Raw genomic sequence first — 25,999 nt, 5'->3', positions numbered from 1 at the left:
AGCTGGATATGAGCCGCAAAATTTTGACGACACCCTCAAGCCTTCCTGTGGCTCGTTTACAGTTCATGACGAGGCGAACCATCCAAGCTAGCCGTTGCTCATGACTCTTTTGTGCCGGTTTCCTATTTTTGACAGGACGTGGACGGGAAGGGGAGGCAGCCAAGCAACAATGTTTAGACGGAATGCGGTCATGACCACCTGTCAAACTCGACACCGACAAGGGAGGACGTTGCCGGGTTGTAATGCTTTTTCATGACCAAATGTCATTGAGGACAATTGTTGGACATGGTCTCACATATCCAGAAACTGGATGAATCTCGATACTACCTACCTTACTCTCTGCATAAAGGAGATAAACCTGCATGAAAGATTCCCACACCGTGAAGATGGGCCATATGTACACCACCCGACAGCCATGAGGCTGAGGACCATTAGAAGATCCGTCTTAAGCGCCGAAGCTATGGTCGATTCCACTGCCACCAATAGATACACGCAGGTGGGCAAGGCTTGAGAGCTTCGGAGGCGGAGGGGAGGCCACCAGCAAACCCTCACTGACGTCAACCCACAACAACCACACCATACCAGCGACCACTATGCAATAAATTCCCACACTTTTTTCCGCTTCTTCTCGGAGTTCGCGAAGGAGAGAAAGTGGCTGTCACACCTACTCTGCACATTCAATTGCCTTTGCATGCTTTGACCCCCCTTGGAAATTGGCCAAGTTCATGGGATCACCAAGGGTGATGGTGTTTCGAAAGTTCGGATGATGGGCTGTGCTGCCTCATAATTGGAGGGGTCAGCCCATCTCGAGTTGAGTCCGAGTCCAAAGGTCTCTTTAAGCTCAACACCATTCGAGACGATTTCTGCAGGGATGTACGATTAGCGTAGAGCGGCATTACCCCTGGTTGTCGGACTAGGTGACATCGTCTTCCCCCCCCTCCCCCCAGGCTCCTCCTCCTTAAGCCTCTCCCGAGTTTCCTTGGAGGTATATCTTTGGTGAAGAAGACTGAAAAAGGCTTTTGCTCTATATAGGGATTTTGGGTGATTCTATCTGCCGAAGTATGCTTCGTCCCTGTATCAAAGGGTCATGTAGAGGAGCAGCTGCGTCTATCTCTATGTATCTCTCTCTATCTTTGGCCGGCCGCTGCTCTTTAACCACTCCTTGTCTCTGTTCTTTTCCGAATGGGGAGGTGGAAAGCTGGGAAAAATAAGGCCCTTCCAAGCCCCTCTGCCCGTATCCGTACCTGTCGTCCCATTCTTGATCGCAACGTAATTTTAGCAAACGCCCATCCGAAGCTTGGGATCCCGTCCTTGTGATCGTTTTTCTCCCCCCCCCCCCTGGATCTTCATCAAGAGACGGGCTAACCAATCACGGAGATCTTCGACATGCGATGGAGGCCTGCGGGGCGATGCTTCTTTTTCAGCCCCTTTAGATGGGGCGTCCAAAGGAGGCCTTTCTCTCCAAGGTACGGATACTACTATGTATGGCGGAAAAAAAAATGACATGACGTCTAATCAAATTAGCTTGTCCCATTGGCGACCTACCCAAGGTACACCCGTGAGTCTATTCGCGATGTTGGGCTTAGCGGCTTTGCCCCTGGCCACTCCCTCCCCCGATGTCTGCGCCATCGTCACTTAAACCCCCTGTATGAGATTCCCGCGATGGAGAGAAGAAGGCTAGAAAAGGAAGAGCTCTTCGCCCTGTTTCTCATCTTTCCCTTTCCCTCTTCTTCTCTTCAGTATCTCTGATACCAATTACTTTCGCTAATACCTCCAATACCGCCCCTCGTCTCGTTTACTCTCCCACTCTATACACTCCCCCCTTACTTGATAGTAAACATTCACTCTTTCTTCTATCCAGAGTAAACCGTATCCCTAACACACACACACAATACAATGCGCTGCTCAACTCTCACACTCCTCGGCCTCGCAGCCGTCACCCGCGCAACATGGGACGGCCAATTCAGCTACCCACCAGGCATCGAGCCCCTCGGCCTCGCCAACGGCAACGTAGACTTCAACATCAAGACCTTTGGCCCCCTCACAGGTCCCCCCTCAGACTGCATCTCCGTCTGGCACCCTCCCCACCCAGACGTCTACATTGACGACTGCGACAGCGACAAGGAGCACGGCTGGCACTGGATCCACCCAGGCAAGCCCAAATGGGGCGGCGGCGACAAAGACAAGGGCGGCCACAAGTGGAAGAAGCCCAAGCACACAAAGAAGCCCGGCTGCGACAAGTGCGAGCAGCCCACCGAGACCGAGACCGCCCCCTCGGCCCCGGAACCCACAGAAACCCCCGACCAGCCCGACCAGCCGGAGCAGCCCGAGCCCACCACCACGCCGCAGTCATGGAAGTGGACCACCTCCACAATCACCCAGACCGCCGTCTCCACAATCTACAGCTGCCCGCCCAGCGTCCCCAACTGCCCCGGCAACGGCGGCGGCACAATGTACGAGACCGTCACCGTCCCCGCCGTCGTGACAATCTGCCCCGTCCCCGTCGAGCCCAACCCAGGCCCGACCACCGCACCTGCAGTACCCGTCGCTCCCCCGGCCACCACCGCGCCCGCAGAACAGCCCGCGCCCAGCAACCCTTCCCCTCCCGAGACCCTCTCCTCCGTCGTCATCCCGCCCGTCTCATCAAGCCCCCCCGAGGTTCCCGTCCCTCCCGTCTCCTCCGCTCCCCCCGCCGCCACAACGACCAAGCCCGATTCAGTCGGCACGGTCACCAGACCCAACCCGACCGCGACCACAAGCCGCGCCGTCGTCACTGCCGGCGCCGTGCAGAATGTTCAGCGCGCTGGTGGTGTCGTGGTCGCTGTGGTGGCTGCCGCTGCTGCCTTCATCTGAATGAAGCACTCTTGCTTTCTTGCTTTTCATCATGTTACTAGAGAGAAAGACAGTATGTTTGCAATTTGGTTGTGTTTTCAGGCATAGAGGGTGATATACCATGGGAATTTTGGGTACAATGGGACAAAATAGGGGTTAATGACTGGGAAATCAACGAACGGAAATTTGGGGGGGGGGGGGGGGGGGGGGGTTTCACTCGGACAGGATGGGGTTGGCTCCTCGGGCTTCGCAACTTTGGGCGAAGGAGGATATTGACTCTGGCGTCTGAGAAACCCAACTTAATTAGTTAAGGCTAATATAATGGGTTGCGTACTTTTGTTTGAAAATACTTGTTCCATGATCTCTACTCCTACTAGGTGCAACCAGTGACAGAATCTTGGAATCGATTTCTCGCAACCAAGCTCAATACCTCAGGCTATCATGACGACAGCGAGTATCCGTCGCAGATACAGAAGCCTTGTGCTCATCCAAGACGCGTTGCTCTGGCTGCCGTAATTTTGTCGCATGGCTCTGTTCGGGTGCTGCGGATCAACGGCAGATCTTCAGTTCGCGGGGTACCTTGAGTCGATCTGTTCTTGACATGACCCCCTCTACTGCTTCTACCATTGACTCGCAGTGAAAAGTCACTCTTGATGCATTGTCGATTGAGTTGCGGAGCGAATCTGTGGCTGCATAACCTCACAGATTGAACGCAATATGCTTGTATTTGCGTTCAGGCCAGGTTGCGGATGGCTCGGAGGGCCGCGCATGAGTCGAGCGGATACAAGTGGTATTCCGGTGCTGACGGCTGACAGTACAGGCTCTCATTTGCGCGGACTTTTTCTGGCCCGGGTGCCTTCAGCTGAGATCCATCCCGCAGGGTCTTCGTTGAAGGCCGTGGATATAGTTCCTGAACGAGCCTGTTTCGACATTGTTGCATATCGTCGCCAGACGACAAGTCTTTGATCCATGCGTCCGTTTCCACGTCAGCATCTTTGTCGTGTCTGGTTCAGTTCCTCAAGATGCTGCCAGCCGCTTTGCGACATCTTCCACGCGACGGCTGTCACCCAGCAGATCTCTTGTGGTCTCTCGATCACGTCCCGTCATGCCAAGAATGACGAGCTTTTGAATCTGCCCGTCTTCGCTCATGACCAATCTGCCCGCTCTGCCATCGGCCCATTCAATGCTGATCTGCTTGGCCTCGATGTCGGCAGCAACAATGCTTGTGACTGCCTGCTCTGAGTCGTCTCCCCCGCTGCCGGAGCCGACCAGCCCAGCCGCCCTTTGCAGATCGCGAATCACGGCAGTGCGATTATGGTATCTCACAATTTCCCTCCTCAGCGTTCGTACGAAGCGAGATAGATCCTGGAACTTCTGATCTTCGGCGTCGGCAGGCTTGGGTGCAGGGAGATGACGAGCGGCCAGTGCAGCAAGCGGAATGCATGGAGGCACCGTATGACGGTGAACTCGCAGATGTCGCGATTCTTTGTACGGTCGATTGAGCATGACATAGTATGGTCGTCGAAACTTGGCGTCGGACATGATTTCGATGCGAATGCCAAGGACGCTGCCTCGATCGACAGCACTGGGGTCGGGGTCTTTAACCTTGAACGTCGTTATGGTTGCGCAGGTTCTGTACAGACATTGCTGGTCATGCGCGTCTTGGGCTTTGGATCGGGAGAGGACTTGGTTGCGGACGACCTTGGATTCTGAGGGGAGTGTAATCGCGCTGCGTTTCTCATTGTCTTCTTTGAGGGCGTTCCGTACCGAATCGGATGAGATGAGGGATGTGGCCTGGATCTTCAATTCCTTCTTCAACGAGGCGGCTGGGCGCATCGCGAGTTAGTAGCTGGGCAACAACAGTCTCGGGGAATGACTACCTTTAGCTCGAAGGTCCTTGATCTCCTGTTCCAGAGCCTCTGCGACAGCATCTGGGAGTTCACCAGACATTTTTCCTGTCGCGGATGTGAAAAAGAGAGGGAAGTATTGTTTCTTTGGCGGGGAGAGCGCAATTGTCGTAGTCGTCGACGACGTGATGGGGATCTTCGACGCGGTTGACGCGTCTTGGTGAAGTTGACAGTGGTATGGTTGCCAAGCAGCGCAGTGCAAGACACTTGAACCCAGTCAACAAAGATGCGCGCAAAGTACGCAAGGTATGCAAGGTACCTACTCCGTTCTCTGTACTCCGTACCGACAGCGCGGAATGCGACCCGCGGGGAAGCTTATCTAAGCTGTTATCTTATCAGCAATGGAGGGCGCCAAATGAGGCATGGAGCCAGGGGTCCCAAGGGAGCTCGCCGGGCGGCGGGTGGCTTTCCCACTCGAGTGGAGCGCGTCTGAACCTGGATAAGCTTCTTTGAATCTTCTCCCCCAACTTCGCTTCACCCCCGAGGTATCGTCGCAACAGAAACACCTTTTCTTGTGGTCTTGATCTGCTTCTGTCAAATTCACTACTTCTCGGTCCACTTGGGACTTGAGTTCTTTTTCTTGTCATATCTCATTCTTATCTATCCTTTCCATCATTTTCCAGACCCGCGTAACGACCAACTCGACCACTGTTCATTCCCTCTTTGCCACTGGCGTGGTTCTCAAAAAGTGTCAAAGGCCACGGTTGCGATTCCACTCTTCCCGGAACATCGTCCTTTTCCACCCTTTCTTCTACCAACCAAACCCGCGCGCTCAAAAACAAGCTCTCGGTCGCTTGGGTGCCTAGCGCTTAACCAACTGTCATTGGTCTAAGCTATTGTTTAAGACAGCGCGTCGCCTTGACTGCCACGGACTCTGCTCCACCCCACCCTCGACCCTGTCTACCTTAAGTGGTCCTCGCTGGACAGACAAAGAACCTTTTCCTTTGCTCACGACTCCCGACTTGTCGCATAAAGTCTTTTTTTCTTTCTTCCAAACAACCTCCCACGTTTCGATACAACCGCTCTCAACCGAGGCCTCGAAAACCTTTGCATACTAGCATTGCGCCGCAAGCTCCAACCGAGACATCCCTCAACTACAAGCCAAGCACAAATGAGCGTCCGAACACGCCGAAACAAGTCCGTCAAGCGAAAAGCTTTGGCCGATCTAGCTGTAGACACAGACGGCACGAACGGTCACGCCAACGGCGCGATGAACCAGAACAACGTTGAGTTCCGGCGGAAGGCGACGACTCCCGGCTCCGACACCGTAACTGCGAACCTCATGTCGCGCGAATCCTTCACCCTCGACGACCCCGTTCCGAAGACTCCCATCGCCAATAACCATGGCTTCTTCGAGTTGCCGTTGCAGGACCAGAGGAACTTCCTCTTGCTGGTGCTCCTGTACTTCCTGCAGGGTGTGCCCATGGGTCTCGCTGGTGGTTCGGTGCCCTTCCTAATGAAGGACCACATGTCATACAGCGAGATTGGAATCTTTAGTTTAGCTTCATACCCATACTCGCTGAAGCTTCTCTGGAGTCCCATCGTTGATGCGGTCTGGAGCCCCAAGGTCGGACGCAGAAAGAGCTGGATTCTCCCCATCCAGCTGCTTTCAGGACTGGGTATGCTCTGGCTTGGGTCTACAGTCGAGAACATGATGGCCAACACCGGCAAGCCCGGAGGTCCTACCGTGTGGAACTTCACCGGCTGGTGGTTCTTCCTTGTCTTTATGTGCGCCACTCAAGATATCGCCGTAGACGGCTGGGCTTTGACTCTCCTGACGCCCGGCAATGTGTCTTATGCCTCCACTGCGCAGACCGTCGGCCTCACTGCCGGTCACTTCTTGTCCTACACAGTCTTTTTGGCCTTCAACTCCAAGGACTTTGCAAACCGCTACTTCCGCAGCTCTCCCCTGGACCATGGTCTCATGTCCCTTGGCGGATACCTGACTTTCTGGGGCTGGGCGTACATTGCCATCACCCTCGGGCTCTCTCTCTTCAAGCGTGAGGAGAGAACCAAGAATGAGGACGGCATCTGGGATGTGTACAAGATCATGTGGGGTGTTCTCAAGTTGAAGAACATCCAGACCATTATCATTGTTCATCTTATTGCCAAGATTGGATTCCAGGCCAACGATGCGGTCACCAATCTGAAGCTCATTGACAAGGGATTCGGCCAGGAGAACATGGCGCTGACGGTTCTCATCGATTTCCCCTTTGAAATTGCTCTTGGCTACTACGCGGGCAAATGGTCTCAGGAATACACGCCCATGCGCCTATGGTGCTGGGGTTTCATGGGCCGCCTCGTCGCTGCTCTCATTGCCCAGTTCACTGTTACCATTTTCCCGGCTGGCGGCGTTACTTCTTGGTACATGCTCGTCGTCATTGGTGAGCATGTCTTTTCGACCTTTACAAACACGGTCATGTTTGTCGCCGTCTCTGCTTTCCACGCTAGAATCGCAGATCCCGTCATCGGCGGCACTTATATGACTCTCTTGGCTACGTAAGTTTTTCCATGGGCACCTTTTCACCTGATCCTCCTTGCTAATTCGTTCACCGCAGCGTCTGCAACCTTGGCGGTACTTTCCCGCGCTTCTTCGTGTTGCGTCTTGTCGACTACTTCACCGTCGCGACCTGCAAACCCGGCAACCCCGCGGACCTAAACGCTCTCAAGGGCCCCGTTATCACCGACCCCTTTTCTTGCTCCCTACAGCCAGAAAAGGAGAAGTGTGTCAACGGTGGCGGCACGTGTGAGATGGTGCGCGACGGATACTACTTTGTCAACATCATCTGCGTCATCTTCGGCGTGGTCACGTTCTTGCTTTACATCCGACCGAGGGTCCTGCATTTGCAGTCACTCCCCATGAGAGCTTGGCGTTTGGCGCCGTCGTCCAAATAAGGTAAAAAAGCTTGCGCTGTGCAGAAAACCCAGGGGGGGTGTACATGTATCATATAAAGCATCACGAAGCGCGCACGGTTTGGAGGACCTTTCATAGAGAGCGAGACAGAGAGAAAAGAGAGAGAAGCAATTGTACTTGATACACTTTTTTTATTACCATTTGATGCGCGCTATGCCGTTACATACGTGACGCTTGCCAAAACGTCTTTGCCAGAAACCCTGAAACCATTGCTCCCGTCGCTGACACACACACACACTCTCTCTCTCTTTCTGCCTCTACTCCTACAGCGACTCAATGTGCTGCGAATGCAAATCCTGCACAGCAGGGATGATCAAGCTCTCAATCTCCATCTCGGGGTCACTCTCCGGCAGCGCGCTGGGGTCAAGCGGCTTATCCTCCCAGGTACCACCACTACTCTCATCACCGCCGCCGGGCGTCTTGCGCTGGACGCTCGGCACGCGAACCCAGCGGTCCGCCCGACCGGGCGCGACGAAGACGACCTCCCACTTGCGCGTGGACAGCAGGTTGCCGATGACGAGGTGGTGCTGGTACCGCTCGAGGGAGTACTTGGCCTTGTGCACGAGGATGGCCGGGTCCGTCTCGAGCTTGAAGCTGACGACCATGCCCTGCGGGGCCCAGCCGTCGACGAGGTTCTGGAGGAATTTGGGGACGGGGTCGAGGTCAATTACGAGGGATTTGGATTTTGCTACTTTGGTAGAGTCAAAGTTGTCGAAAGCTTCTTCGTCTTCTGCGTTGGAGGTGTTGCCGTTGCTGTCGCCGTTGCTGGTGCTGGTTCCGGCGGTTTTGGCTGTGGTAGTCGCTGTAGCTGATCCTGCTCCAGCTCCAGCCCCAGAGAAAGAGTCCGTGGCGTTGGTGGACTGGATCTTGTGCTCGGCCATCCTATCTTGAGGCAGGAAGAAGTCAGACACCGCGGCGGCAAGGTAGAGGAGCGCCGACGGGCCCAGGGGCCTCAACAAGCCCGCAATGGCGCGCAGCTCAAACATGTAATCCGTAATCGTAGTAAACGGCAGCATCAGCAACATATTACCCCTCTTGGCGGCGGTATACTTGCGCAGCACAGCACGCATGCGTTCCTGATGCGCAGCGTTCGCGACAACAGTACCATCCTCGCCCTCGGCCAAGAAATCCAAAAAGCAATCCGTTGCGTGGGAGTAGTGGCGCGAGTACGGCTGCAGCGAGAACTGACGATGCAAAAAGATGACGGCGTAGCCGGCCTCGAGAAAGTACTCGGCCGAGGTGGCGCCGCGGGTGCCCGCGGAGAAGTTGTCGATGAAGCGGACCGTCTGCTTCTCGAGGGGCACGGTGGTGCCGCCCGAGGTGACGAGGACGATGCGTCGGCTGGAGGCGGCGTGATGGTCTATGAAGGAGCGGGCGGCGGCGACGTGGGATTCGAGGTTTTTGGGGGGCGGTTGGGAGGAGAAGTAGGCGTCTTCTTGGCGTTCTGCCGTTTCCGTGGGGAGCGACATTTTGGAGTTGTGTTGCGATGAAGAGGTGATGTGAAGGAAACCTCCCGGGCGAGTAGCCGCGCTGTTTATGTGTTGAGTGATATGTGGTGGTGAGATTTATATGAGACCTCGGTGACAGGGAGAATTGGTTGGTGTGATAAGGGCGATCCTGACGTATGAGTAAGACCTGGGAAGTGTTAGTAGGTAACTTTATAGACAAGTTTGTTATCTCCGGTAGCCATATTCATCCTCATTGATGTCCAAACGTAGGGCGTATAAGGCGTATGAGAGATAAGAGCCCATCTCCTTTACTCAGCCCATAACCTCCGCCGGACCTCGGTTCTCCGGCGCCCACTCTTCCATATGACGTGTCTTACACGTAAAACTCACCTTAGAAATTCAGGGTCTCTGTAAGTTCAAAGAGTACAGTCTCGAAGCGTGTATGAGAGGAATGTGTCGAAACGTTCTATCTCCGAAGCTTTTGTACCACAAAGATTATTGAAAAGAAATAAAAAACACCACAAACGACGAAGAGGAGGGAACGCAGCGAGGGTTTTAAACCGTCGTTTCCAGGCGCCGGTTCGGTTCCTCCGCACGGGCCGAAGGAGGCCCGTGCCCTACCGACCCGCACCTCCGGGATGGAATCTGCTGCGGATTTCTGGGAACGTACTTGCTTCGGGGCTTCGCAACGACGTCCCGTCGGCCTTCACGTCGTTCCAACCGCGGTTCAAATCTCAAATCTCAACACAAGTGACTCAGAACTGGTATCATTCGATTTTTTTTTATTTTTTTTTTCATTCGGCACCGATAGCCGAGTATCAGAGCTTCCCGTTCGGGATGGGACAACTAATCAGCCAAATGTGAGGTAAGCTTACATCATTACAATTTACTTCGTGTCTAGCTTCATTATATGTACAATTCTCATCATAGTTGCCTTTTTGATATGCCATCCCTTCTTATGTGCCAAGACCTGGGATTTTTCGTTGCTCCAAAGTACGCCGATCCCCCTCTCTTTCTCTTTCTTTCCTTCGTCTAAAAATTGGCCCAAATATTCTTTCCAACGCACACAAACTTGGCAGCCATGAGCGCCACCAAGGCCAAAACATAAATCAGCCCGGTGAAGATGATGAGACCCCAATACTTGCCCCCCGTCGCCGTGACAATCTCGCCACCAATGGGGATACCAATCAGACACGCGACCGAGACGGCGGTATACGTCGTCGAATAATACCGCCCGTAATGCTGCGTCTTGCACAACCGCCCAACGCACACGGGACTGATACTGATATTGTTCCCACTCGCGAACCCAAACAGCACGGCGAAAACCACCACGCCCGCCGCCGTCGAACCCGCGGGCAACCAGACCGCCAGACACGCAATAATGGACAACACAATAGCAGCCATGTTGCTATTAAACGGCCCAGCCCTATCAGCCCACCACCCGGGCAGCGCCCTACCGAGGACGCTGCCAGCATTGAGGATAGGCAGGATGGAAAACGCAAAGGACTCGCTGAACCCTTCGCTGAGCGTGTAACTCGAGATATACGTCAGCGGGATAAACAGCGCAAACTCCATGAGAAAGATGCCCGCCGTCGTGAGACTAAACGCCGCGCTGCGAAAGATGCGCGGGTCCGGGTGCGGGCTTGCGTTGCGGGCGGGCGGGAGGCGCGAACGTATCAGAAAATTGGAGGCGCCGCAGAGGGCGAGGCAGATGAAGCCGACGGCGCGGATGGTCCAGCCCCAGCCGATGACGGGAAAGAGGGACTTCATCATGAGGGGAAAGACGATGCCGCCGATGGAGCCGCCGGTGGAGGCCATGCCTGTGGCGAAGCCGCGGCGGCGCTTGAACCAGTGGCCTACGGCTGCGATGGAGGGGGTGAAGACGAGGGAGCTGCCGAGGCCGCAGAGGATGCCGAAGGCGAGCATGAAGTGCCAGTATACTTGTGAGGGGATGTGTTAGCGCGCGTCTTTATGTTTTGGGTCCTCTCTTTCAGGGATGTGGTTCGAAGGTGGTCTGTCTGGGTGGGAGGAGTGATGTGATGAGGCAGCATGGTTGGTGTTGTGAGTGTGTGTGTGTGTGTGACTTACCAGTGCAGATGCTCAGCAACATAACGCCGATAACGAGACACACCGTCCCAGCGAGAACAAGCCACCGCGGCCCATACTGGTCAAACACGGGCCCGATATAAATACCTCCAAAGAAGCAGAGGAACGTATACACGGAAAAGATCCACCCAATCGTTCCCTCGCTGTACCCCTTGAGCTGGTGCGTCGCAACGTACGTCTGGAAGATGGCGATGCTGTTCATGATGCCCAGGGCCGAGAACAGCGCCAGCCAGGACCCCAGAACGACAGACCACGCCCGGAGCCCGCCCTCGGGATAGGTCTCTTCCTCTGCTATCGTCGAGGCACCGCCCGCGGTGTCGGTGCGGTGGATGTAGTTGCCGTCGTCGTCGGTTGTGTCACCGACGCCCCGTTCTCCTTCTCCTCTGACTTCCTTGCTGTAGGCGGCATTGTCATTCTTGTTGTTGAAGTCATTGTTGCGTTGTTGGTGGTAGTTGGCGCCGCCTGCGCCAGCGACGGCGTTGGAGACGGAGGGAATCAGGTCGTTGCCTATGACTGCCGCGGCGCCGTCGTGGGCTGCGCTCTCTGTCTTGCTGGGGAGCGGGTAGTCATAGTTGCTGTAGTCCGGTTCGGGAGCAATGTGCTCGCCTTGGCGGGTTGTGGAAGCCTTTTCTGGGTCCATGTGGGATGGATGGACGGCTGGATGAAGTGAGGACAGAAGAGGAGAGAGAGGGAGAATAAGAGAGCGAGGCTCCGTATTGTGTATCGTGCTGGCCTGTTTCTTTTGGGTAATTCCCCCCTCGATCTTCAGATCTTCTTCTTCCCTCTTTCTGGTTTGACTTTCGCCTTGCAGTCTTGCAATTCTGCTGGCCACGTTTTTCCCTCCTGCTTCCGTTGACTTGTCTTTGCCTCGGGTTGCTGTCTTGTACACGGTGCTCTGATCCTCTGTTCTCCGTACACAACCTTCAGTCCGAGCCTTCAAAAGCCTCTCAGTCCTTTCAAGCGAGACCCGATGTGCAAAAGTACTGGCGGTAACGAGGTTGTCGAAGCTTTAACAGATGCCAGTCTCTTATAAAACAGGCTCTTCTCTGGAGGAGAAAGAGTGTCGACTAATACCAACACTACCCTCCGCGGGCCGTTGCGAGGGAAAGCGGATCAACGAACCTACTTGTACTTTTTCTTACTAGTTCCCTTTCGCCTCTTCGCTCTTTCGGCTAGAGATGGGCCTGTGTCTGGAGGAGTGGGTGGGTAAGTAGTAGGGGTTCGCTCGTTCGTTTGGGTGTGTGTAGACGAGGTGTGTTGTTGGGTTAGGTGATTTGATGCAATTATCCAGTCATTTCCAAACCAATCAAGAGATCAAGCAACCAAGGTACGCACACGGACTTTGCTTCAAAAGGACCATGGAATCATTCTCGGAAGAGGCAAAGTGTACAAGTCATGTAGTCATGCAATGCAAAGAGCGGCAGGAACGCTAGAGGGAAGGGGAGGGAAAACTTTTTTCTTTACCCCAGGTTTGCCTCCCAGGGGTCCTGCGAACAACGGGGGATGAATAACCGATAGCCGCTCGTTGTGTGAATAAGGTAGGTTCCCGGCTTCCTTTACTAGGCCGGGATGTGGCACATGGACCTAACTAACTAGCTCTTTGGGTTTCGTAAGGCATTAGCATATTACAAGAGAGAAAGACTTCGCGGTTTCGCGTTCTTTACACAGGATTATTTGATGTGGGTAATTTGACCGAACCATCCTACCCCGGTCAGCCTCTCTTTTCCCTCTCATCTTTTCCGCATGTCTTTCAACATCGACAAGACCTTTTACGCATCCCTCATGCCGTGCGCCGCTTTCTCCCTTTTGGGCGTTATAGAATCAATGCTATTAGCGTAATATTGGTGGGAATAAAGTGAAGCAACCCCCGGGGAAATGGTCATGTTGTCTGTTGACTGTGCCCTTCACTGACAAGTTCATGTTAGTCAAGGGCGTCGGGGCGGCTCAAGGCGAAAGTCGCGAGTCGAAAACCGACCAATGGCGTATTTCAATTAGTCGTTGAAAACCTCGCCCCGGGAAGGTCTGGACTCTGGGCCGATTCTCGGCCTCTAAGAACTCCACCACCGAAACCAAACAATGGTAAGAAATCATGAATCATTTTTTGGCCCAGCAGACCACATCCGAACCCATGACATCTTTACTCCAACACCGAACTTGCCTGAGTCTGTAAGACAGCGCAGATCAGCAGACACATACTCGGAACACTCTCTCCTGGGTGCTGGATGTATGGAGAGCCGCATAATGCAAGAAGGTCTGACAAAGACGACTGCCTACCCCTCTAAAGGGGGGGAAACTTGCCTTATAGAGCATATGCGGTATACCGCACTATCGAGATTTCTCTGGTTCCCCTACGGATATTCCCCCGCCTAACTGCCTAGTCTTCCGGCTCCCGCTTCTCCACACAAAAAATCACCAACCACAGATTATCGAACAACGCAATCATGACATTATCTCGAAGTGCTTTGGAAGGAATATTCCTCTGATCTTCCAATAATGCTGCCCCCTCAACAACATGTCTTTCTACGATCGAGATCTGGAGAGACACAAAATGCGCATCTTTACTCGAATCAGAAGAAGTCCGTGACGCCGTCAACCATATAACAGCAACAATTGAAAAGAGTGGTGATTTCACCGTGACTGAATCACCGAATCCATGACTGCTCGAAAACGAAACAGTATGACTGCCAATACCTCGCATACCAGATTATCCATACCTAGTGAGATGCACATATGAGAACGGAAAAGAGTCATCAAGCACTAATGACCTAGACACTCGGCATCCGGCCGGTAGCGGAACCACACTCTTTCAAAAGTTCTGACTGCTCAACACCCCCCGAACGGTTCGGTTCCCGCCAACCGCCGACGCTTCACAGCATCCCTTGCAATCCTCGCATGTCCCGTCTCCCACGCCGGCTCCGGCCGCTTTCAACCCTCGGAAACGACCCCCATCGCTCAAAGTACGTACCTTATGCCACAGTAATTCTCCCGCCGCACTCTGGTACAATACTTCAAGCCTCAAGCCTCCAGCCTCATTTGCTTACATTATACGGATACAACCGCTCAAATCTGGTCTGTGCATAAATTAGGTATTACCTGGTACTCCATACTCTGTATCCGTACTATGATGGCGGCTCACCCGAGGTACTTCACCCACGCGCCCACCCGCAACCAGATCTCATCAAGTTACGGATTACCCCAAACTTCCCAAAGTACCTTTTCGAATGCTGGTACCTTCCACGTGCCTCTCGAACGCTTTTCCTCTCTAATATAGACAAGGTGACAAGATCCTGGCCAGCTTCCATATTACCCTGGCACGTGCCAGCCAGCCTCGTCTCGTCCATCTCACATCCACATCACCCTCAGCACGGAGAATCCCGCGCCAAAAAAGCCGCCGCATGTTCTGTGACTTGTCTCCTCCACGTCCCCGCCATCACTTCCTCTCAGGTCTCTCCCTCACCTTTCCTTTCCCACGTTCCCCTCTTACTTTCCCTTTAGTACTAAACCGCACCTGCCAACCTAGCCGGCCCCAATCCTCTTTAGGACGAAACCGGAAAAGTGGAGCACCACCAAACGTGTACCTTCAATATCCGTGAGGGTAGGTATCCGTCCAATTCCATAGCCAGGCAAAAAGCTCAAGGGGAAAAGCCTGCAATTGGTTCTTTGAGAGGAACAGGTAATCTCACATCGCACACGCACACACGTGCGCGGAAGAACATCCGATCATTAACCCAGAATGTAGAGCAATAACCAAACCTGGACCAAGCCGCCAAAAGAAGAACGCAACATGGGTGACGAAAGAACTTGATGGGTTCGGGTTGCTGTCGCATTGCAGACTCGCAAGTTGTCGGGCCCATCGCAAACCCGTCGAACCGATATTTAGTCTTCTTCTCGGTCTTTTTCATGGCAATCTGGCAAACCTTCCTTTTCTCTAAGCTCTGAGGCTCCCAAAAGTCTAACTGACCATGCTCAAAGTTCAGGGAACATGGACCTTGGAACTTTTTCGGAACCGGAAGTCGGAACCGATAACCACGTCGGCCGAAGACTGACCGACCGACCGCTCGCTCCCGTGACTGGTCCTGTCGCTACTGCTGCTAGCTGGCTGCTGCCGCAAACAACAAACGGATTAAAAAGTGCATCGTGATCCTCCTTTTCCCTCTCTCCGCTCTTAGACACGCGCGCCGTCTGAAAGAGATCTTGGCCCTCGAGGTTCATCGCTCTGATGGTCCCCCCATGTGTCTCTCTTTTTCTCCTTTCCCCAGCCACCATTCTCTTACCGCCCTTTGTTGTTTTTTTCCCTCGCCTGCAGCTGGTTTAGTTGCCTGCCGGCACCTAGCCTTGTGTAGGTACCCATATTCAAAGGAACCGTCCGTACTGTGGTACTCCGTACGCCTTCATGGAATCAATCTTCCCCTTTCCGAAAAGACATCACGTGCCACAGACTCTCAGTCCTCAATGGCGTTGACGCTGCATCAGGAATTACACTCTCGCCTGATTACTTATCGATTTATCGTGTCTCTCTGTCCAATATTCTCTCCCCTATCGGCCAACCGTGATTAACATCTGACCATTAGAGGTAAGAGGCAAGGGCACGTTTACAATGCAGCACTCGGCCCGAGGCGTCGTACGCCTGCACGCCCGGTAGGGCTAGAAAGGCTGGGAACATGAGATATCGTCCGTCACCCTTGAGCGACCGCTGGAGAAGGGAAAAAGGCACACCGTAGACCGGAGGGGAATAGAACAAAATATAACAAAAATTAGCCCAGAAAGAGGACCCCGTAGTTTGGCACGGATACCTCATTCTTCACTAGGTACCAACGTACAAGGGACAAACACCCCTGAACTACCTTAGTGCTCCGGCATGGACCACACCCTCCCATCAGTGCGCATCATGACGTTTTGATCGAGACATTCGCATTCATTTGACGTACAGCCGGAAGAGGCTGAAAAGAAAGCCAGCCCATCTCATCCCAGTAGACCTTTTTGTAGGGTGATACTGTCACAGGGCTCGACTTGACAGCTTAAAGCTCAGTTCTTGGTGTGTAAGCTGAAAGGTCGGTCACATGCTTAAGTCTAAAGAAGTATTCACCCTAAGCCGAACGAACCACTGAATAATGTCGTTCTGTATTCCAGAGTAGGCTCACTGTTCCTTTTGTGTAATGCGAAGCGACTCGGCAAATACCTTATAACTCGAGTTCGTTAAAATATCACGATACCTTAAATTCGTCAAGAGATTCGTCTTGTTGGCTCTTTTCTTTTGCATGCTGCCCCTCTCCCGGGCATAGCAAATCTCCGAAAGGCATATTTGGTGTCCGCAGATGCGACGTCGTGCTCCCTTTCTGCCCGTGCAGCCGCTGAACATGAACTTCGGCATTCGATGCCTCCCGCACCCGTCTTTCCAACTTCCTCGTCCCGTTGTGGAACCTTGAACGAGCCATGATGTGTCAGGGCCGGCGTCGCTGCTTGTGCAAAGTTGTACAGCCGTGATACTCCCAATGGCTCGTGATCTCCGGATACCATGCAGAGTACCGTCGTCGAAGTAAGACTATCGCCATGGGCAGGACCTAGACCCATCGTGCCGCTGAGTAATACGCAGCCAATATGTAGATATTGCCGTCTCAAGCGTTGCTGATTAGTTTTTGAAAACGCCTTCGTCATGCGAGCCCAACTGCTTCGCCCATTCGTAAGCATCGTCCGTCATACCTGCCATGCAAAGACGTGTCGGCCTTCCATAACATGCATCGTGCATCATCTCGGTTTCGTCGTATCATCGTTTAGTAGTCGCTTGAGAGGTACCCCTGACTCATGGCGGTGCACGCCATCGACGCCGTCCTGTAGTTCTCCATCCACAGCACCATCCATCTCCCCATCCACCAGCCCTACCATCTTGATCGACTCAGCGGGGCCAGACTGACTACGCTCGATAGAGATGAAGGCCTCGATTTGAAGTCTTATCGTATCAAGAAAGGCCAAGCGAGCCGTTGCGTCGAGTTTGGAAACCGCCGATTTTCTGATATCTTGGGGTCAGCCAGTGCCACGGGGAATGGAGAAGCCATGAGGCTGAGTGTGATATACAATAGCTCGAGTAGGGAGGAAAGATCTTCTGCGGGAGGGTCTTGGTGGTTCGTGCCAGAACCTGGTGCCCCCGATGCAGGGGGTTCAGCTTGTGCAGAAGCCAGCTGGATGAGCAGGTCGGCGTTTTTGATGAACTTAACCAGGTCGTCCAGATCAGTTTCCATATTCAGAGTCCGCATCCGCCTAATAATTTCGACGGATTCCGGCTCGGAGCGCTTAGATAGGAGGCGGAAGAGCTCTTCAAAGAGAGAAAGGCGGCGTTGAAGCTCCTCGTGTTTTGTTTTCAGGGCAGCGAAGCGTGTGACGTCGGGACCGGCATCGTACTCGCAGCGGGTGCGACCCATGCCCGCGCACAAGGAACACACAGGACGTTGACCATCGCATTTCGATTTCCTGCGGCGACATGAGGTGCAGGCAATTTTTGTCTGGGGACGTCGTCTTGGTGCAGAAGACGTGGTACCAGTGGCAGATTGCGGGGTTGCCTCCCGTTCCGATGAGGCGCTGCTGGCTGCTGTTGGGCCCGCAGGTAAAAGCTCGCGCTGTGGTTTCATCGTGAGCGTTGCCACAGGACCATGGGCAGGCCTGGTAGGCAACCGAGATGGCCACAAACAGTGGAAAAGGAGGCGTAGATATGATGGGCGTAGGCGTGTAGCTGATACGGCGAGGTCTGCGTATTCGTCGTAGCAATTGAAATGGCGCGGGTGGACGAATTGAGTGAGGGCACAGCCAGAGCCAGAGCCAGAGCGGGCCTCAACCGCCAGAGCAGATCCGCCCGCCGCGTCGCTTGGTAAGTCTCAGTCGTTTTGATGGTGCGTGTCATACTGCCCACCCGCTGGCCATGTTGGAAGTGATTGTATCGTTCTCGTTATCGTCGTGGTGTTATTTTGCTGTTGCAGGTGTTTGGGAGTGCTGACAAGACCCGTCCCGTCGAGTAGTTTCTCAATTTCTTGGGAGCTCGTGAGGTAGACAGGTATGACGAAATGGATGGACAAGACGGTGGCCCTCAGGCCAAATCCCCGTGCCCGTTGCTGGCTGGGCCACTTGGATTGTTCCGATGCCGGGAAAGCTGCCGCGATTCCCCCTAGGCAAATAAGAAAACCAAAAAGGGAAGAAATGAAAAATAATATTAATAAACGAAAACCACATAAAAGAGGTTAAGTTTGGCTCGCAAAGCTCCCCAAAGCCATGGAATCGTCTGGCCATGGCCAGGCTAGCCCATTAGCAAGGTAGAGGCTGCTGCTGCGCGATCCATCCATCCACAGAAGGGACAGAAATGCAAGGATGTCGTAGGTGCGAGTGGCCGCTGTGGCTATCGAGAGTTTGCTGGCGCATCGGACCCCAGCTCAGCTGTCGGTTCGTGTCAGCAGCCCGGCCAGAAATTAGGATTAGACACTCCCGACAATCTGCACACTTTGCTTATGGCTGCTAAAACCCAAGCCTGGTGCACCCGGGCGACAACGGATAATGAATCAGTAACTTACGACTGCTTTCGATGAAATTCCGCCGAAGGGAATAAAGCGGGGAGACACGAAAAGGCGTGAAGAAAGAAGAAAAGAAAACAGTTGAGCGTAGGAGATCATTCGGTTGCACAAAGACCCTGGTGGCGCCAGTTGTAATGCAACCCGCCAGCAGGTCGAGATACATGCGGCACTGCTAATCGGGTCGTCTTGGCGTCTGGAACTGGCTCAGGCGGCCGTTGATTGGCGGGGGGTGGTTCCGAGATGTTAAGCCCAACCGGGGCGTCTTTGGGGTGGGGGTTTTTCTGCCCCCTCAGAGCGCGCTTCTCCAAATTGTACTTGTGGTTGGCTGACTGCATCGCAACATTGCAGCAGAGATTTATGGAGAGAACATGGCACAAACCCGCCATGGTCAGTGCAATATGCCTACAGCAGTAGTTAGCTTGTGTCTAGTAAGAGGAGGGGGAGGTCTGAATAGTATCGAGAGAATAGCCGCGTCCAAGATGGTGGGAATTTCGGGAAGAATGCAAAGTAAACAGACTCTGGCCAAGGTCTCGAACATAGAGCTTGTTGCTCTGCCTCTGGAGAGAGAAGAAGAAGTGGAGGAGGAGGAGGAGTGCTTGGAGCAAAGAATGAAGGAAAGCCTACCTTAATTCACATATCGTGTAGATGTGAGGCTAGCATCAAGAGTCTTTTGCTATACCTGATATTCAAGACCTCGATCTTGTTCGAACTTCGGGCGTTGTATCCGTCCAACAGCGAAAGACAGGATGAGTAAATGTTGCCCTTGTATTCTCTCGCTACGCCAACTAGCATTCTCCAGGAAGCCCGATGCTGATATTATTAGCTGTTCTTGCAATGTATCCTCGGATTATCTCGCAGTCGCAGTCTCCGTGTTCAAGAATCTGGCTTCTCAGGACTAGAATCTCGTTTTTGAGTGCTGCTACATAAGCATCCAGATACATTCGCTCTTGTGTAACTTGCTTTTCTTGAGCAGTGAGATCTAGTTCATGTTGTTTTGTCTTCTCGCGGCATCGCTTTGCGGCGGCTCGGTTTTTGACGCGATACGTCTTTTTCCCTTCCGGTCTTGGTGAAGAGCAGGTTTCGTGGTCACTTTGCTGGTGCGTGTTGGCGGCCTCGGTGCACTTGGCGTCTGCGTCGTAAGAAACCGTGTCCATCCGTGAGGCGTGCTCTCTGGCCACGAGACGTGCTTTCTTCATGGGTGGTTGACGCATCGATTCCGGGTTTCGACCGTAAGCCATCCTCGGCGTTTGGCGTGTTGACGTTCTTCCCGGGTTCAAATCAGCCTGGAGTTGATTGTCGGACAAATGTTGCCAGTGTTGGCCTAGAGTAGGGGTAGTGTTAACGGGATTTGGCCACGGATGAGGTAGGTTGTTTATAACGGAATCAGGTGGCTGGAAGTCCAACTGCTGGTACGTTGGCCATACCTCGCATCGAGGTGCCCATTTAGCCGTTGGAAAGTCCGACGGAGTCGCTGACGCCGAGTTGAACATCTGACAGGCCTGAATATCAACCTCCTGGTATACGGAGGCCATCGAAGAGGCCGGAGTACCCGGAGAGACTGCCGGGTCAGTCGCGTAGCAATCGCATCCGGACCACCGCTGGCACTGCTGACACTCGTTTATGGGCGATAGGAGCGGTTGCTGTGGTGTAGTATACATTGGCAACAACTCGGGGTAGACTGACTGAGCCGTCATATTGCCTTCTGCATGGGCATCAGATGGCTCTCATTCTGGGTTAGCTAGGCCTGGTAGGTTCGGCGAGTAGGGAGATTGTCTTGACGGCGTTGATGGCGAGATCTGAAGAAAAACTCGAAGGCTTTGCTGGATAGCAGCTAGCATCTGAATTTGAGAGGCTATGAGTATCAAAGCCGCAAGAAGATGCTGACAGAAGATGGTTGCGAATGAAAATAAAATAAAATAAAAGATTAGTTTTGGAAACCAGGGGTGGAGGAGGAAGAACTCCTGTTTGCTGGCTTCGGGTCGGGCGTATGTTTGGTGCAAAGTCTACGACAGGATACGGGCAACAAAGTGACTGGGGCTGAAGTGCCATGCCGATGAATGGGGGCGCGACAGGATATTTGAGCGGGCCCCCCAATGAAGGACGTGGGAGAAGGGCTGCGAATATGCGCGTCGGGGGTTTCTACCGGGGCTGGAACTGACAGGGGATGAAGTGAGAGAATAGATTTACAGCTGTTCCACCCAATGTGTGTCTTTTTACATCAGGCGACTTAAGTTGCCAGATGTCTCAAACAACGGACAGGAAAGACAGCCGGTGCGTTCACACCTACATGGGGTGGCGTACATGGAGCGAAGACGTAGGTACTGCTATGAGATGAACAGGGCTCGCACAGTCGTCACATTCGGCGTTGTGTGTATCGAAGCAACAAAAACGAGCGGGAGGGTGGATAGACACAAGGGCGACAACTGAGGGGTTGTACGTAGAAGCGGAACTGGGGGCCTGAATGCAATGCTTTGATGGTAAGAAGGCGCCAGAGTCGAAATGTGAGGATATTGAGAAGTGGTTTGCTAAGGTAGAGTAAGACGGCCGAGGATGAGGTCGCATAGTGCAGACGGGACCAAAAGTCAAGGAGCGCAATGGGGTTGAAGTCGGAGCCGAAAATGGAGTTTGTCTGAGAGTCAAGTTTGGGGGAGTATCCGTGGGCTCAAGGGAAAGGCCAGCCATTGCGAGAGGTGACAGGGTCGAGTGGCGTATGGGTCTTGGTGGACAATGTACAATGCCCAGACAACAGTAGGAGGACGAGGACGAGGACGAGGAGGAAGTAGAAGAGGAGACGCCGGTGCCAAGTGGTAGCGACGGTGGTGGTGGTGGTGGTGGTGGTGGTGTTGGTGGAAGAAGACGAGGAGGTGAGGGTAGCGAAACTGAACAGCAAGTGACTTTGGACCAAGGACCAGCCAGCAGCATCGGCTGCGCGAGGGAAAGCGAGGGAGAGCGAGGGAGAGCGATGGACGGACGGCTTACGGGAATGTATGGGATGTGCAAGATTTGAGAGCGAAATGAAGGCCAGAAGGTAAGTGATTCTTTCTGTATCTTGATAGGTTGGGCAGGTGGTTTCCGGAAGATTATGGAGAGTCGACCAGTGATGGATGCCCAACGTCACGGAACTCAATCCGGTGGAAACAATGCTGCTGATTGGCCGCCGGATCAAACTCCGGCAGGGGAAGGCGCTAGGTGGCAAATCCAGGTAGGTGGCAGGCGCTGGGCCCTTCGCGAGTCGCCTGAGGTGAGGTAATAATCCGTCGTCTTAGGGAGGTACCTTGCCTTCCATCAAACGGCCTAGGTTGCTCCTCCCATGTCCCTTTCCAGGTTGGCTTCTTTCCAAGGTTCACTTCCCGGGTCCTCTCATCGACGCCTTCCCAAGTGCCCGGCGCCTCCCCTCCCCTCCCCTCAGTAGTTCGTTCCCCAGTCCCCCAATCTTTACTACTTCTGGCACAACATTGTCTTGCTGCATGACACTCAATGGGCACTGACAACTTGCAGACGCACCTGCGCCTTGTGAACGCTAACGGTTTCTTTCAGTTACCCTTTCTGGGTAGGTATCCTGGGCTCTGCTTCCCCACAGTCGCCGCGACAGCATTCGTCAAGCCTCATCATCGCGTCTTTGCCACACGCCCCTAACTCCATCTCAAGGTAAAGGTGACGGTGCCTGGTATTACCTAGCTCTGCTAATCTTGATAGAGCAAAAGGATGACTTGCGTCGCCCATCCCCGAGATGCCTTACGTGGCTTACCAAGTTGACTAAGGTGTATTATGTCTTGGCCGCACCTGCTGACTACCTTTGAACGGTGGATACTGGAGAAGCATCTTCTTGGTCTACATATCCTTGGCTGTGGGAAGGTCCAGCCCTCCATTGAAATCCTGCATAATAACCGGCTCCAACGTGCGTCTGTCGGTGCTGTACGGTTATTCTGCACCTTTCGTACCGTTTATCACAGTGTGCTAAGCATGGCTTCCATGGGAACCTGCAGTGCCAACTCCGTACTTACCTTCCTCAAGGCACCGTGTTGAGATCAAGTCCCCACCGACGTATCGGTACCCTTTCAGCTTTTCGTCGCACTTTCCCTTACCTTAACGTACCTACCAGGGTGGTCAAGGAGAAGAAAAATTCATAGCCAATCGGTTCCAACTCCTTCCAATCATTTCTTCATGCTCATCACATGCAATCATGACCTGATGCCTGTGCGGTTTCCAGTAATGCCCATTCATCATCAACATCTCAAAGATCGCCATCGCCATCGCCATCGCCATCGCACCTCAGAGTGCTCCAAGACACGCACGACACGTACGCTTTCACTCCCAACATAACCTCTCACCTGCATCTCATCCTCCAGCTCCGCATCTCGGCCAGCCCCTTTCCATTCTGTCTCCGGTATCAACTCATGATGCTTCGCAGATATCCTCGTCTTCATTGATGGCCCTCGGCAATGTTTCAAATCACTGATTGCAGGACATAGGCACCTCTTACTGCGAGCGAACAGAATCTAGAACCCAATTCCTTGCAGCCAATTCGCCAGACGGCCCAGATTCGAATTCATCCCCGCCATAGAGTCAACGATCCGACTCATTGCCACGACGATCTCGATGACACTGCTCCCACCCAAGGTACCTTGCCTGCTACCCTGCGCAGCATCGAAACGCCTCACGCTTAAGTTACATGGATAATACTCCACCATACACCATCGCCATTGACCAATATTAAATCCGATCTCCATGCACCACGTCTCGAGTATCACAACATTCCTCATTCGTGTGATTTTAGAAGTGAAATCATTGTAAGAAATTGGCCAACTACGTATTGTATCCTATACCGTCGATTATCTCTCCAAGAAGGTCGAAATCGGCTGCACCTATACCGCACATCGGGGATAAGGGGTATCTCGATTTTCGACGGCCGAGACTCTCATCACTTTGCATGGCTCCCTCAAAGTACTGGAATATCTCCGAAACCAACGCAACCGTTTCTCCCGACTCTACTCTAAAGGCCAGAGATACGAGCGCCTGAGCGAATCAATCCTGGATGTCACGCGCCAGCCGTGGGGTAGGGGAGGTGGTACGGAGTACACATCCAAAGATCAACTGTTGGAGTAACGCATTGTTGCGAAAACACGGCTGCCACTACATCACTCTATATCATGTCACTTTCATCAGTGACCATATGCAAATGGTATGCTATTATTTATCCCGGATCAAACGCCAGACTTCCATACCTCCAACAACAACATGCTGAAGCCCTGATGCTGAACGTCACACATGCGGATCATGTAACAGAGACCCGGAAAGATACATGCACGCCAGAATCTTCCCGTTTTTACATTCCAGTGGTACCCGACACGACTTGGAATGACCCTTCGGACTTTCAAACGGTTAAGGTAATCGGGTCCGGATAGCAGATGGAAAATGCAAGTTCGCAAGGTAAACTGACAACACCCCCTTTACCGTTTACGCACTCCCATGCAGCTTGTGAGCTGAGTGAGCGTCTGAGAACTGCCGAAGACGAAAGTAAAACGCCACGGACGAAAATACACATTCAACATCGATGATTTATCGACCTGGCCACCTGGCCTAGGTCGGGGAGTCTTAGGATCCCAATATTGCAGCCGTGTCTCACCATTCTGTTCCACGGGATTCAGCACTTTGCCTCGAGTTATGCCTTGATTAACCACTGTTAGAAAATCCTTCTAGGCCTTGAAATGCGGCCAATGCAACCCGAGGTCCATTGAGCGTGCCAAACCAGAGAGGCTCTGATTACAGATAACATCGGTTGGCGAGGACAACCCGACCAAGCGTACCAGGAATGGCACCAAAAGTACCAGCAGATTCTTTCCCGCTTCTCAGCGATCAATCAAACTTATCACGATAGATACAGATGTCTGTTGAAGGCGTCCTCTAGGGTGTTGACACGCTACTGCGTGGGTGAACTGGCCTCTGCTCACTTCCTGCGTGCAGAGTTGCATGCATGTCCTGGAAAGGATCTCGGTACAGGTTTATGGGTCCCGTCGAATCCTACTTGCCCGGTGACATCTCCGATCAGAGGCCAGCTTCTCATATGGCTTTGAAACAGGAACAACTTCAACAGCCAGCCTAATGGCGTTCCTAAGCCTGCTGATTTCTTACTATGGCTTCTATCGTTGGCACTTCCGAGACACCGGCTTGGCCTCCCGATCGAAAGCTGATTGATAGCATTCATTGGAACTTTTCGACTTCTGACCGCAGTGGGGGCTTTCACGTCCACAGACGTGGTGAAGTTGGTGTGCGCATGGTGCGGAAGAATTGTTGAACGGCTTATGGCGTGGCCAACTAAAGTATGACGGAACATCGAATGGCAGGAACGGCAGCCAATCAGGGCTTTTGTAAGTCGATACAGGGGGGTGTACACCCCCTTGGGATGAGCGACAATTGGGGGATGGGGTTCTTGAGACGACTGCTCCTGCTTGTGAATGGCAGAGTGTTCTGTTTCGGTCTCTGAACTATATGCGTCGTCGGCTATTACCCTCAGGTATGTCAATCTGAACATCTTGAAGATGTTAATTGGTCAATAGCAAAGGTAAAAGCTCTCATTCTTTCCAGTCCTGAAGCCACTTCCGTGGATTTTATTAGCTCGGTGTTTGCAAAACATTTGGGGTTTGCGGTGATGCTTCTGACTTTAGAGGTGACCAAATTTCTTAGATGGCTTGTGTTCCGGGCCACTGTTCATCACCTCAGGATATGTGAAAAGCCCAACCACATTCGCTGTCGGCGGAGCATCACGCCTTCATGACCAAAGATAACTTGCCTACATGTTGTAACAATACATGTTGACTGTCGCAAGTACCTCGACCTAGTCGAGCGTCGGAAGGGCAAGCATCGCCCGATGATGATAGGCAGAATCAATGTCCTGCCATATTCCCGTACTAAGCCCGAGCCACAATTCTTCGAGGACGAGATTCGAACCTTCCTGAGCCCATCTTCTGAGTATTTTTGATGCGTTGAGGGACGGGAAGTCTGCCCCTCGTATGGGTCAGTCTAGATGACTGTTTTCGCTGAATTTTGGATAAGGATGAGTAGAAATCAGTACGACTCTTGGAGAAGTGAAATTTTATATGCGATTCTAGGCAGCTTCGAAGCGGTTCTTTCGTATCAAGGGTGAATCCTTCACTACTTTTTTTCGTGTACAATTTTACCCCTTTATGGTAGGTAGCCCCTATTCTCGCCCCCCCTCTCTTTGGGCGAGAAAGCCTAGAA

General features: G+C 53.1%; 9 protein-coding genes across 9 annotated transcripts; 3 read left to right on the top strand and 6 right to left on the bottom strand.

The window, feature by feature from the left end:
* Positions 1-151: 151 nt before the first annotated feature.
* Positions 152-551, top strand: BDP55DRAFT_15810 (uncharacterized protein). Its single transcript, XM_060565650.1, has one exon. The coding sequence runs from the start codon at positions 311-313 to the stop codon at positions 509-511; it is 201 nt and encodes a 66-aa protein (XP_060437035.1). The 5' UTR covers positions 152-310; the 3' UTR covers positions 512-551.
* A 1,345-nt stretch (positions 552-1,896) lies between these two features.
* Positions 1,897-2,526, top strand: BDP55DRAFT_524629 (uncharacterized protein; the record flags this gene model as incomplete). Its single annotated transcript, XM_060567800.1, has 1 exon — positions 1,897-2,526. A coding segment is annotated over one exon (630 nt), but the record flags the coding sequence as incomplete, so codon positions are not given.
* A 1,323-nt stretch (positions 2,527-3,849) lies between these two features.
* Positions 3,850-4,782, bottom strand: BDP55DRAFT_722511 (cenp-O kinetochore centromere component; the record flags this gene model as incomplete). Its single annotated transcript, XM_060578621.1, has 2 exons — positions 3,850-4,658; positions 4,713-4,782. 2 exons carry the CDS (start codon positions 4,780-4,782, stop codon positions 3,850-3,852), a joined length of 879 nt encoding a protein of 292 aa, XP_060437033.1.
* A 1,068-nt stretch (positions 4,783-5,850) lies between these two features.
* On the top strand, positions 5,851-7,634 carry BDP55DRAFT_625518 (acetyl-CoA transporter 1; the record flags this gene model as incomplete). The annotated part of the gene is made up of 2 exons (XM_060571484.1): positions 5,851-7,238; positions 7,298-7,634. 2 exons carry the CDS (start codon positions 5,851-5,853, stop codon positions 7,632-7,634), a joined length of 1,725 nt encoding a protein of 574 aa, XP_060437032.1.
* Positions 7,635-7,823: 189 nt separating this feature from the next.
* On the bottom strand, positions 7,824-9,595 carry BDP55DRAFT_641092 (DNA/pantothenate metabolism flavoprotein). The gene is made up of 2 exons (XM_060573375.1): positions 9,492-9,595; positions 7,824-9,288 (listed from the first exon to the last, which is right to left on the bottom strand). Exon 2 carries the CDS (start codon positions 9,120-9,122, stop codon positions 7,917-7,919), a length of 1,206 nt encoding a protein of 401 aa, XP_060437031.1. The 5' UTR covers positions 9,123-9,288; positions 9,492-9,595; the 3' UTR covers positions 7,824-7,916.
* A 538-nt stretch (positions 9,596-10,133) lies between these two features.
* Positions 10,134-11,847, bottom strand: BDP55DRAFT_722508 (major facilitator superfamily transporter; the record flags this gene model as incomplete). The annotated part of the gene is made up of 2 exons (XM_060578620.1): positions 10,134-11,041; positions 11,190-11,847. The coding sequence occupies 2 exons, from the start codon at positions 11,845-11,847 to the stop codon at positions 10,134-10,136; spliced, it is 1,566 nt and encodes a 521-aa protein (XP_060437030.1).
* A 5,308-nt stretch (positions 11,848-17,155) lies between these two features.
* BDP55DRAFT_538684 (uncharacterized protein) lies at positions 17,156-18,073 on the bottom strand (the record flags this gene model as incomplete). The annotated part of the gene is made up of 1 exon (XM_060567972.1): positions 17,156-18,073. A coding segment is annotated over one exon (918 nt), but the record flags the coding sequence as incomplete, so codon positions are not given.
* A 1,272-nt stretch (positions 18,074-19,345) lies between these two features.
* Positions 19,346-20,348, bottom strand: BDP55DRAFT_15684 (uncharacterized protein). Its single transcript, XM_060565642.1, has 2 exons — positions 20,185-20,348; positions 19,346-20,081 (listed from the first exon to the last, which is right to left on the bottom strand). The coding sequence occupies exons 1-2, from the start codon at positions 20,201-20,203 to the stop codon at positions 19,546-19,548; spliced, it is 555 nt and encodes a 184-aa protein (XP_060437028.1). The 5' UTR covers positions 20,204-20,348; the 3' UTR covers positions 19,346-19,545.
* Positions 20,349-20,574: 226 nt separating this feature from the next.
* BDP55DRAFT_15726 (uncharacterized protein) lies at positions 20,575-21,793 on the bottom strand. Its single transcript, XM_060565643.1, has 2 exons — positions 20,948-21,793; positions 20,575-20,598 (listed from the first exon to the last, which is right to left on the bottom strand). Exon 1 carries the CDS (start codon positions 21,680-21,682, stop codon positions 21,044-21,046), a length of 639 nt encoding a protein of 212 aa, XP_060437027.1. The 5' UTR covers positions 21,683-21,793; the 3' UTR covers positions 20,575-20,598; positions 20,948-21,043.
* Positions 21,794-25,999: the final 4,206 nt, after the last annotated feature.

Source organism: Colletotrichum godetiae (assembly GCF_030913485.1).
Source record: "Colletotrichum godetiae strain CBS 193.32 chromosome Unknown BDP55scaffold_1, whole genome shotgun sequence".
NCBI classification, from domain to species: Eukaryota; Fungi; Ascomycota; class Sordariomycetes; order Glomerellales; family Glomerellaceae; genus Colletotrichum; species Colletotrichum godetiae.
Note: the sequence above shows the minus strand (reverse complement) of the source record. Positions and strands in the feature narration are given on the sequence as shown.